The sequence below is a fragment of the Equus przewalskii genome, chromosome 5 (assembly GCF_037783145.1).
Source record: "Equus przewalskii isolate Varuska chromosome 5, EquPr2, whole genome shotgun sequence".
Classification (NCBI taxonomy): domain Eukaryota; kingdom Metazoa; phylum Chordata; class Mammalia; order Perissodactyla; family Equidae; genus Equus; species Equus przewalskii.
This window is the reverse complement of record NC_091835.1, coordinates 71067766-71080720: the sequence shown is the minus strand read 5'-3', so window position 1 is coordinate 71080720 and position 12955 is coordinate 71067766. Positions and strand designations below refer to the sequence as shown.

The window sequence follows — 12955 nt, the reverse complement described above, 5'->3', positions numbered from 1 at the left end:
GCCTTGCAGATGGTGACATTTCTAATCTGGATCTCACATGTTCATTTCCTTCCGATTCTTTTTTTTCCCCTTTCAAAGAAATGTTCTACCAGGAAAGGGCAGGGCTCCATGCTTGCTCAAAAGAGACCACTCCTGCCCTCTACTGGCAAGAAAAGGCAGATACTCTAAGAACCTTTAACACAAAAACAGGTGCAAAATACACCGAAGTTCGCTATTTACCGATTCCTCTATAGGCTTTTAATCCAGGTCTCTACTAGGTGAAAAACCTATTTCCCTTTTGGTCTCACCTTTCCTTGCTGGTCCCTCCTCAGATGGTTGAGCTGGAATTCCTTTCCCTCCACCACTAGAAGGAAAACGTAATCACACTCATCAGCTCATCACGGAAGCTTACAAGCATCGTCCAAGTGCAGTGTTAAGCTTTACAGAGAAGCCAAAATGCAGACTTAACGTTAAAATACGGGAGAGACGACGACGAAAGCAATGAACTGAACACTCACTAAATGCTATGTCCTTCAGAATCGCCACAGTCACACGAGGTTAATAATATTCTCTATTTACAAGTGAGGATCCTAAAGTAAGTGACCCCAAGGCCACAGTGTCAAAATGTGGCAACGACGGGTTCTGATTTACAGTGTCTGTAGATTTTGAGTCACCAAAGTGACATCAACCAGCTATCAAAACTCCAGAAAACTGAACATTTGGCTCTTGTGAGCCAGCTCCAGCACACCGCTGAATTGAACTAAGACAGGGAAAGCAGCACAACTTCTCAGATGCGGTATCAGGGCAACTCCCTGTCTGGCACTCTCCATCATGATGCCGCAGCATCTCAGTTCCCACAGCTGGCCAACTGCTGTTTCCAAGCGGACTCACCTTGTCGGGGACTGCTGCTCTGTGTCTGAACTCTGAGATCGTGCAGGAGGGTTGGAACTTCGCTTCACCCAAGCATTCTCCTTTGGCGGAGGGGCTGGCATTACCTTTAGAGGCTGTTCAGGTTTGGGAGGCTTAGAAGTTGGAGAGTGACAGTCTTCCTCCTTATTGAGTGTTTCATTTTCTAGAGACTTCTCACTCTCTCTCCTTCGTGCATCTGTAAAGTCAGAGTGGGAAGGTCAAATCATCCAGGAAAAAAGGCTTATTGTACGGCCTTCCATTAGCATCCCAACAGAGTGCAAAATGGTCCACATCTCAGTTTACTGCTTCCCACCATTAGTCTTAAATACAGACCCTAATTTGGCTCCCAACAGATGAAATTCGCCCTAAACCAGTGGTTTCCTAATGTCATTTTGAGAAAATGTTTTACTGGTCCAAGAGAAATAGGAAAAATAACCACTCTCCAAGGATAGCCATCCCATCTTTCCTAGGAATGAGTAGGTATTCTCTATTTTAGCATTATAGCCTGTCTACATTCTCTGTGTTACAATGTCTGTATTTGGAGAACAACACGTGTGTGTGTGTGTTAAGGGGACCTATGATGAGATCTCAAACTCCGGGAACCATCAATCAACTTCAACTTAGCAGCTCAACACACACACACAGTAACAAAACAGGATACACTCATATTAATACATTTATGAAAAACAGAACATAGGCTTTTTTTTTAAAAAAGGGCACTAAATGTCTCCTTAAAAGGAACTTGTTCTGTCAGATTCTTTCTACATCGTTAAGTGTATGTTCCTCAGAAGCAGATACACAAGTCAACCCAGCTATCACTCTCCTACCTGGCTACAAAAAGTGGCACATGTGCTACCAAGAGGCTGGTACAGTATGAGTAACTTTCAGAAGACTTCTATAACACTTGGATGAATTTCCATATTACCTCAGCCTTGAGCCATGTTTTGAAATGCTCAAGTACAAATCAACTTAGAGGTGGGAGAAGAAACCTAAAAAACAGTGGCTCACAATAAGGGAAGGGAGGTGTTACCACAGAACCAGTTTCTGAGACACTAACTGTGCTTGCGACCATCAGTAAATTCAATCACGACCAGAGTGTCTTCGCTCGAGAACACTGCTCTGGTCATATTTGACATTAAAAAAGGCTGGCCCTGGGAGCAGCTCACAGAGAGCTACAGGACTATGACTGTTCTGAACAAGCAAAACTGAGATGTCATAAAACGAAGAGACAATCCAACAGTCGAGTACACTCCTCAGTGGAAGATAAACAGATCAGTTTAGTCTCTTCTGGTGCCCATTTCTTAGGTGTTTCGGAGCAGGAGATGTGAAATTCAATCCGTCTGTGTTCACCCAAATCAAGAGTCCAAGACGGAATTCAGGATCCTGAAGCCTCCGTGTAATTTGCTTATGGGTAAGTTACGGAAAATGGCAGGAATATGATACCCACCCTGGTCTGACTTACTTCTGCCAGATGGGGCTGAGGGCCCAGTCTGTGATGACTCACTTCCTGTCCTCGACCGTTCCCGTTCCTGAGTTTCTTCACTTCGCCAGCTTGGGTGTCTGCAGAAGAGAAATTGAACAAAATACATTAATGTCCAGCGCAATGAAGGCCACCTTGCACCTGTGCTGATCCCTCAAGAACCATCATTTACTAATTACTATTTTATCACGCTTGTTTTACCTGTGGGTGAGTGTGTGCATCTGTCTGGTCTGTCTCTTCCTCAAACCATTTGCAAGCTGCACACCTTAAGACACTTTGGCTCTAAATACTTCAGCAAGCATCAGGTGGGGTCAAGAATATTCTAAATACTTCAGCAAGCATCAGCTAGGGCCAAGAATATTCCCCTACATGATCTACAACACAGCCCTCCCTTACTGGTAACACAATTCTGCAAGTCATTCAAAACTAGGCCTAGTTTTTCAGAACACTGTTATTTACCCTATTAGATCCAATGCCGCCTTTTAATAATAAACACTTTTGTAATGACTACTTTACTACCCTGAAATAACATTTAGATAAAATAACCAATATACAGACAAGTAAAGACAAATGGAGAATAATTTACAGCCTGCACTTAAGTGAAAACGTTCTCTCTCTACTCCATCCCCAGTAATTTGGAGAAAGGTAAATCCACTCACTTCACCGTGGTGGGGCTTTACTCTATATACTAAAGCGGGGTTTTGCAAACTTTTTCTTAAACAGCCAGATAAACTTTCTTTATAAGAACAGGCCATAATCTGCTGTCTCCTGTATTAAAATACCACAATTTCTACTTGTTGTGGGTTAAGCCTAGGACTTTCAAAAACTGTGAGGGACAGATGACATCATACACTACTGCAGACCCCCAGGAGCCGGGGCCCGAGCACACTACATGCTAGTAAGGGACAGCAGTGACATCCATGCCAACCACCCAAGCGCCCCTGGGGATGCACTGCCTCACGAAGGACTGCCGGATGTGAGACGGGAAGGCGGCGGTGAGGATGCCCTCACCGCTCCCGAGGCCGTCGCTCTAGTTTCGGCTCGTCCAGCTGGCGCTGCAGTTTCTCCTGCTCCTTCTGCAGCCGCTCTTCCACTTCTCGTTCTCTAGCGGCTGTGTCAACGGGCTTCGCCCCTCCGAAGATAGAGGCTGCTCGACTGGACTGGGCGGTGCTGGCGGAGGAATCGTCTTCCTTAGGAGCACTCCGAGGCTTTAGGTTCAGTTTGGGTCTTTGGGGGGGACCTAAGTTAAATACAACTCTAAGTAACAGTTTTCAAAATCATCACAAGCTGATGGCTGGAAGCCAGATTCCCAGACAGCTCTTATGAAATGCTTCAGAGGATTCAGATTACAGGCCTAGCCTACCCAGCGGAGAAGGTAAGCAGGGAGCTCATTAGAAAACCAGTGGCTTACAACTAGAAGGACCCACACCTAAAAATCCACAACTATGTACCCGAGGGGCTTTGGGAGAAAAAAGGAAAAGTCAAAAAAAAAATTAAAAAGAAAATTGGTGGCTTAAATAACCAAGTCCAATTCACCTTTCCACTACCACATCCATTCACTACCGGACCGAAGGAAAGACTAAAAATGGCAAAAATGAAAATGGTAAATTAATAACTTACCATGATTACTATTACCAGGGAAGAAATTTTCAATTATGATCAACTACTAGATTAAAGTATCTTGTTCAAAACTGTGTTGTGGAAGGTGGATTGCTTCAGGAGGTTAAGAGCTCGTAACAACAGGGTAGGGAAGAGCAGTTCTTGTACTCTGGTCTCTGTGTGTAATACAAATCCGAGGGGAATTCACAGGGCAGAACATGCAACACTGAACATCTGAATGTAAATTCTAAGGGAGTCAGATTTCTTCCTGGATCCAAGTTGTCAGAAATGTCAAGATAAACCTGAGTTTCAAGAAAATTTTATTTCTCAAAACCAGTGTTTATCCTAAATATTTCAGACATACAAAAGACATAGGAGTCTAGGTGTACCAACCACCTGGCTTAAGTAATAAAATGCTACGCAAACCACTGAAGCCTCCTGAGTATTGTTCCCCTGAGGACAGGCCTAGCTGTGCAGTCTTCTCATAACCAGTAGGCTGAATCTGGTATTTATCATTTCCATGCATTTCTTTATACTTTTACCACATATGTACGCATCTGCAAAGAGGGTATTGTTTGCCAAGATTTCAATTTTCTATAAGGGCATTAAAGTTGGCAGTTTACGTTACTTCCAAGATACGGTTTTAATCTGTGTAACTTTCTGACATGACCATTACTTTCATTCCCCCTCCCCCTCTTGAGGAAGATTAGGCCTGAGCTAACATCTGCTGCCAACCCTCCTCTTTTTGCTGAGGAAGACTGGCCCTGAACTAACATCCGTGCCCATCTTTCTCTATATGTGGGACGCCTGCCACAGCATGGCTTGCTGAGCGGTGCCATGTCCACACCCAGGATCCGAACCCTTGAACCCCGGGCCACTGAAGTGGAATGTGCGCACTCAACCGCTGCACCACTGGGCTGGCCCTACTTTCACTTTTATAGGGTAAAACTGACGGTCAGAAAGGATAACTCATTTAAGTCACACAGCTGACATCCGGTGGGCCGAAGACTACAATCTCTATCACCGAAGAAACTCTACTCCTCCTCCCACTATGGGACACCCTGTCCCGTTCTTCCTCCTCTGATCATCTCATTTACCTGCTCAACAAATAATCTGAGCACCCAAATTTCAGATACCGTGCTAACGCCAGGAAGATGATGTTGAGCAGTTTTTAATTCCTGCCTGCAAGGAGCCCAATTTAGCGGGAGGGTCAGAGTAAAAATACAGTATGTAAGTTACACCAAACAGACTTCTCTATGTGGAAGTTACCAGACCGAGACTGTGTCTGGGGCAGCCTGTGAAGGCTTTAAAGGGGTCACACTGAGAGCTGAGCCTGCACCTAACAGGGCAGATGAGGAAGTGAGGGGAGACAACACTGAGAGGTGAGCTGCAGTCAGAACAGTGAAGGCTTGTGTGTTAGAGGTACAGACACACGCATATCTTTTAGGCCATGGAGAGACAAGGAATTTTTTTTTTGAGGAAGATTAGCCCTGAGCTAACTACTGCCAGTCCTCCTCTTTTTGCTGAGGAAGACTGGCCCTGAGCTAACATCCATGACCATCTTCCTCTACTTTATACGTGGGACGCCTACCACAGCATGGCTTTTGCCAAGCAGTGCCATGTCTGCACCCGGGATCTGAACCGGTGAACCTTGGGCCGCCAAGATGCAGAACATGCGAACTTAACTGCTGCGCCACCAGGCTGGCTCCTAGGAATGTTTCTAAAAATCTTCTTTCCTTTTTACTCCCCATAAGCCCCCCGGTACATAGTTGTCTATCTTAGTTGTGGGTCCTTCTCGCTGTGGCATATGGGACGCCACCTCAGCATGGCCTGGTGAGCGGTGCCATGTCCACGCCCAGGATTCGAACTGGTGAAACCCTGGGCCGCTGCAGCAAAGCACATGAACGTAACCATTCAGCCATGGGGCCAGCCACTAGGAATGTTCTTAAAAGGAGAATTATCTAATTAGACTGTGTTCCAGAAAGACAGCCTGGGCCAGGGGGAAGAATGGAGTGAGGCAGGGAAATCTGTGAGTAATGTGGGTGTAGCAATGAAGTCTGAAGGAAGGTAGTGGCAGTGACTCTGGACATGGGGGCAGATCTTAGAAAGAGTAGGGGCTAAGATCACCAGGAAGAGAGCCAGGTGTGTAGCCCCTGGAGAAGGCAAGGAAGGGTGAGAGAGGAAAGGGTCAAGAGTCAAGGAGGACTTGAGGGCGGCACCTGAGCCTCACTGTCCTCACTAGTGAAGGGGAGATGACAACTGTACCTATACCAGAGAATTCTTGGGATTAAATGACACTTGTATATAAAGCACATAGGACAAACTGAGGGCTTACAGGCACGTTAAAAGGCTAAGCTTGCTGTCTAAAAATAAAGGGAAAAATTCTGGGCCAGACGCCTTACTTTGTTAATGACATTACTAAAGTAAGGACACAAACGGTGGCCATGTGTTAATATTTTTTAAAAGGTCAGATCTCTAACACCATGTTTTATATAAGCGTTGTAATCTTAGGGGATTACTTTTAGAATAGGTGCACTGACATCTCACAATGCATAAAATGGCACCGAAATTAGCAACATTTGGTTTTTAACCCCACAGTGCCAATTACTGGCCATGAGACTACATTTGAATCTCATTCCTTCACTTGAAAAATGAGGCTAAAACTGCCTATTTTAAGTGTAATTTACTAAAATAGATCACATCCTAAGAATGTTTAGCAGTGCTTTTTTCTTTTTTGTTTATTCAACTAACTTTAACTGAAAAATCTACATGCTAAGGCAGGTTAGAACCATTAGACTTTGCTTTGTTTCCATTATGTCATTCTCTTTTCCCCTGGTGAGGAAGATTGGCCCTAAATTAAGGTCTGTTGCCAATATTCCTCTTTTTTTCCCCTTCCCCCACAGCCACAGTATATAGCTGTATATCCTAGTTCTCAGTCATTCTAGTTCCTCTCTGTGGGACGCTGCCACAGCATAGCTTGACGAGCAGTGTGTAAGTCTACACCCAGGATCAGAACCGGTGAAGCCCAGGCCGCTGAAGCAAAGAATGTGAACTTAACCACGTGGTCACGAGGCCGGCCCTTCACTATGTCATTCTTATCCACTGCTCTTTCTACTGTGCCCTGCTGCATCCTTTACAATGTGTAATTTCTATTTGTGCCCACTTAAGGGGTTTGAAACCTAACAGAAAATTTTCCAATCAATGTCTCCAGTGGTCTGCATCGAGAGGGAAAAAAAAAGAAAAGAAAAAAAGATTACCTCTATCGTCACGCCTATAATCCTCCCGAGAGTAGTCATCTCTGGAGCTCCAGGACCGATCGTCTCGTCTGTCGTGTCTGTCTTCATAGCGGTCCCCGCCTCCTCTGTAGTCATCATCCCTACGGTACCCACTACCAAATGCTCTTCTGCCACTGCCTAGCCTGGAATCATAGCCTGCAAATATATCCCAAATTGTGACCATCAGACTGCAGATAAATTTAAAAAAGGCAACAACGGACTTCTTGCAAGAGAACAATTAATAACTGAGCGGTGTCTACAATGACCTCTGTCGTAGTCTCTGCTGCCCCGGTCGTCGTAGCGATCCCGGCCCCCGTACCGATCCATATCCCGGCGTGGGCCGTCGCGGTAGCTGTCCCGATACCCGTCCCGATACCGGTCTGAATCGTAACGATCGCGATATTCTAGAGAGAAAAGAGGTAACACCAGTCCTTTTTCTTTGACACCATTAATAGAAAGAAAGAAGACAGCCCATTAGGTCTATTTTATGAGTTTACATTCACTGCTGTGTCTCTTTTTATAAAAATGCATGACATTATATTCAAAGTGGAAGAATTTGTATCGAATTAAGTTTTCTTGGTATTTATTTGATTTAAAAAATTTTCTGGGGGACGGCCCCGTGGCCAAGTGGTTAAGTTCACGCACTCTGCTTCAGTGGCCCAGGGTTTTGCTAGTTCGGATCCTGGGCGTAGACATGGCACCGCTCATCAGGCCATGTCAAGGTAGCGTCCCACATGCCACAACTAGGAGGACGCACAACTAAAATATACAACTATGTACTAGGGGCCTGGGGGAGAAAAATCGGGGGGGGGGGGGGGAAAGATTGGCAACAGTTGTTAGCTCAGGTGGCAATCTTCAAAAAAAAAAAAAATTTTCTCTGCTGATTCAATAAATGCTGTGCCAACAATTTAGGGAGTTAGGAGAGAAAAATCTCTATATATCCTATGAATTTCCAGGATTAAAGATTTAAACACTAAAAAATGTGAGCACAAAACACCAAAAGAAAACATAGTTGGAATCTTCCATGCTCAACACTACAGAACCAATGAAAGACCACTCAAAAAGTTTAGCACAGGGAAATAGACACACAAATTGGAGGTGAACAAAATGAGAAAAACATATGCGACAGACGACGACAATGGGTTAATTACCTTCTCCTTAAGTAACAGAAACTACAATTAATAGGACAATGTTTTCCCCACCAAAATGGAGAAGAGTAAACAAACCATACATCTTGTGTTGGCAAAGTTCAGGGGAAGAAGTCAATTCCTGTGCCCTACTGCTGAGTTCAAAATAGCACCAACGCTCTGAAAGTTGTTTTAAAACTGCACATTAAAAGCTGTTAAATCATGCATGTGCTCTAGGCCAACAATTCAAATTCCAGGAATTTGCCCCAAGGAAACACCTGGACATCTTCTACAAACACATGTACAAGGAGGTTTACTGCGATGCTGTTTATAATGTTAAAGTTGTTGAGTGCACAAGCTATAGGTTAAATAAGTCAGAGGGCACAAAGCAACCATTAAACATTGAATTAGAAATGTATTCACTAAATTTCTTCACAACACATTTGAATAAAGTATGTTATAAACTGTATTTTACACACATTCACGAGTACCAGTAACGGAGGCCCCTAAATGCCAGAAATTTGTGTAAAAGAATGTCATAGCTCAGGGTGCAAACTGGACAGCCTAAGTCATTTCTACGAGGGGGTAGTGGCAATTTAGCTTCAGCTGATTTGCTAGATCTTCCAATTTTCTGAGAGAAGCTGGGAATCCACATTTTTATGTGAAATAATCTCAATTTCTAAACATGAACCAACTAATTAGAAAAACTTTAAAAACATTTTGAGTAATAATTAACGTGTGCAGACCAAACAGGGATCTCATTTTTATGACTGCTTCCTCTTAAAAATGATTTCATTTTGGAAACATCATTTTTTCTATGTGGACATTCATTCACTCCTTGGTAGTTTAAATTTTATAAATTAAAAGACACGCTAATGTTAGTAAAACAATTATGTACAGGAGACAATCTAAAACAGAACTCAAAAAACAAAAAAATCAGCCATGTGTATATTTTGAAATATACTTTCTGGACAAATTGTGGAGAACTTCTGGAGAGGCAGATAAACTCTATACTTGATTTTATTTTAAATAATATTAAAATGATAATAAGCTTGCACTGAAAAAACACAGATCAATCCATAATTAGCATGCGGTTACTAAGACAGTCAGCCAGGAAATACACAAGTGTTTGCTGAGATTTCACGGTAATATTTAGTATATTACGCCCCCCACCCCGTGTCTTTTACGGGCCCAGTGTCTGGATGGAGTCTCTAACCTCTCGATAGGGCCTGGGATCTCTAACACGTTGGCAGAGCTGACTCTGGGGCCATAACCGCAAGTCTCACAATTAGCAGCTTTGGATAACACCAGCATGCTCACTCTTTCTTGTTATCCATCCTGCTTGTTCTAAATTCAAGGTTTCAGGTGAGAAATAGTCATGGTCCCTTGATTCAAAACAGGACCCTTGGTCTGACTGCTTTTTCTTTCAAGAGCCATTTCTTCCTGTTAACAATAGAACCTCCGCATAAACGCTGAAGTGAAGTACCTCAGGCAGTTCTCCCCAAGGCTCGTGGGGGCACAGAGACTCGTGAAATCAGATATAACCCCACTCCTTCCTCCTCCTGCATCTTACTAGGTTAAGGAAGACTCTTCAAGTAGGAATTCTATCTTTTACTGCTTCCTCTATTTCGTACAGAGCTCACTAGGTGTCTCACAAAATTATAACGTTTGTGAATGTAAATTGTACTGTCCATTTCTTTTCACTTATAAAGTATTTCAAAGATACAGGAAAGTATAGAAGCAAATATAACAGACTTACGACCTTGTACTTAGGTTTAGTGGATAGCAATATTTTGCCATATATATTTCAGTTTTTAAACATTAAAGTAGTATGTTACAGACGCAGCTAAAGGATTCTTTCCACCCTACATCCACAATCATAGGGGTGATTACATCACTATGCATATACTTTTATAACTTATGTATTAACACTGTATGATAGTTTTCCAATTTTTACACATTTTTGCTTTTCTGCTCATAAGAATGGGTTTTGAATTTTATCCCTATTGTCACATGTACATTATGCTATAAAGTATTCCATTATGTGGACAAACCACTACTTAGTCATTTCTTTAATGAACAGCAGATTCTTTCCATTTAAAATTATAAAGTGTTGAGTCTTTCTTCATGTATTTCCATGATTTTCTCCATAAAGGTCTTACAAAGCTTTTGCTAAACTTTGGTGGTGTACGTAAACGCTGTAATTCACCCCAACTCCGACCCCACGACATTCTCTAGTCCTCTTCTCTAAATTATATTTTACCTATTTGCATATTGTTTCTCTCCTCCAGTATAAACAATGTCCAATGAGGACAAAACTTCTGTCTGTGTTGTTCACTGCTCTATCCTGAGCTTAGAACAGTATCTAGCAAATGGTAGACACTTAGTATTTCTGAAGAGAATGAATTTTATTTTAAAAGGTATCTTAAAAAATTACATTTTCATTGTTTGTTGCTAGTAAAGCAACCAATTCTGTATATTGCTCTGAGCCCAGCAGCCTTCCCAGCTCTTGTTAGTTCAAGTCGCTTACTTTGTGGCATATGTTGGGTTTTTATAAACTACTGTCTCAAAAAAAAGAGAGAAACATCGCTTTTATTCTTTGTTTGATAAGGTTTAAAAAAAATTAGTAATTTATAAAATCTTCTTCTGTATCTATCAATTCCTTTGTATAATATCAAAAATTTTCCTTGGGGCTGGCCCCGTGGCCGAGTGGTTAAGTTTGCGCGCTCCGCTGCAGGCGGCCCAGTGTTTCGTTTGTTCGAATCCTGGGCGCGGACATGGCACTGCTCATCAAACCACACTGAGGCAGCATCCCACATGCCACAACTAGAAGGACCCACAACTAAGAATATACAACTATGTACCGGGGGGCTTTGGGGAGAAAAAGGAAAAAAATAAAAAATCTTTAAAAAAAAAAAAATTTTCCTCTATCTACTGCCCCCCTTTCTATCTGCTAATGCGATCACCTACATTAACACATTCGTCCTATTAAAAACAGCCCCCAGAACGCAGAAGAAACTAACTTGACGCAAACGGACTTACTGTCTCCAAAGCTGTCGTCGCCTCTTCTGGGCGGGTAGTCATCAAAGCTGTCTGTAGCAGGCCGGGCCCTCCAGTCTGTATCTGTCTTGTCAGAATCTCGATTTCTATCTCGGCCAAAAGAACGATCATCCCTGTCTATAGTTAGAAAAAACAAACCCCCCCAAGTTAGCTCACAAAAACTTTTGCCCAGTGTTTCTCACATGCACAGAAACCCCGCCTCAATATACTATATTTCTCTCTCATATCACAGCGCCACTGTGAAGTTGCCCCAGGGCCCATCGGCGCACACTTCAGCTCAACCGGGCAGTTAATTTGCTCACATCTATTCTGATGGCTTAATGCTAATCTGTCTCATCTTCTGTACAGGCCAGGAGCCCCTGAAACATACATGAATTAGGCCCCTCTTGTGTCCAATGTGCTTCAAGGTACCTAATCTATTTATTACATATTTAAGGTTCATCTAGGTCAATCAAGGTTCTTCAATCTCAACACTACTAACATTTTGGGCTGAATAATTCTTTCTTGTGGGGGGCTGTCCTACGCATTAGAGGATTAATCCCTGGATCCTATTAGATGCCAGTAGCACTCCCTGCAGTTGTGACAACCCCAAATCTCTAAACACTGACAAATGCTTCCTGTGAGGCAAAATCATCCTCAGTTGAGAAGGAGTGCTCTATATGCAGGTAGGCCTACACTATCTACCTCTATTAAAAGTTTCTTGGAAAGGGCACCTCTGCTTTGTCATCCTAGGGCCATAACAACACAGGAAAATTTCCATCAGCTTTCTTACCTTTGTCCTGTGCTTGATCAGCAACGTCCACTCGAATTCTCCTGTTACCTAGAGACTGAGAGCATAGGACCACATTAACCAACCTTTTGCCCCATTATGCACAAATCCTATGAGTGACCTTGAACGTCGGGGCATAGCAGAGGCACTGGGGGAAGGAAGATAAAGGAAAAACACTGTAATCTAGCCAACACTCCAAGTTGTTGGCTAAAGAATCCTTTATAAAGACTTGAAAACTGAAATAACCCCTTAGAATAAACAAGTTTAAGTTGGGATTAAAAGACTGTCACGCCAATTATCAATATTTTTATAAAGCCAGATTTCACAGAATAAAACTCTTTAACTACTGAAGGTAATTTGTCAAGTGTAATAAATAAACAATCTCCAGACAACCAGTTAAATAAAAAGCATATTTGGGTCCAGAGCAACCATTCATTCAAACATTTAAGGAGGCCCTACTACGCACCGACACAGCTGCACGAAGCAAGGCCTGTCTGCAGCCTTGCGTCCCTCACTCAGTGTCACCTGTGCGTCAACCAGGTCCTCCAGAACACCCTCCGACTTCCTCTTCCCACATTATTATTCGTATACCTTAAACCCAACTAATTCTACTGATTTTTCCTCATTTCATAGTGGAATCCAGAGTTAAAGAAGGATAATAGTGAATTTTAGTTAAAAACATCTGGAATTATATTAAATACCAACTTGATAAAATCTCTAAACACAAAGTAACTCCTAAGTCTGGACCATGACACCA

The 12955-nt window shown here is 42.7% G+C and overlaps 1 protein-coding gene across 2 annotated transcripts in view; it reads right to left on the bottom strand.

Annotated features, from left to right (window-relative positions):
- Positions 1 to 12955, bottom strand: part of EIF4B (eukaryotic translation initiation factor 4B) — a 29538-nt gene that overhangs the window by 3114 nt on the left and 13469 nt on the right. The window contains exons 5-12 of one of the 2 annotated variants that reach the window (XM_008533009.2): positions 12202 to 12256; positions 11412 to 11546; positions 7509 to 7646; positions 7225 to 7398; positions 3380 to 3608; positions 2336 to 2448; positions 871 to 1084; positions 288 to 343 (exon numbers count right to left, since the gene is read on the bottom strand). In XM_008533009.2, the coding sequence (XP_008531231.1) occupies positions 288 to 343; positions 871 to 1084; positions 2336 to 2448; positions 3380 to 3608; positions 7225 to 7398; positions 7509 to 7646; positions 11412 to 11546; positions 12202 to 12256 (1114 nt within the window). The remainder of the gene's footprint in view (positions 1 to 287; positions 344 to 870; positions 1085 to 2335; positions 2449 to 3379; positions 3609 to 7224; positions 7399 to 7508; positions 7647 to 11411; positions 11547 to 12201; positions 12257 to 12955) is intronic. The other variant, XM_008533010.2, reaches the window with a different exon arrangement.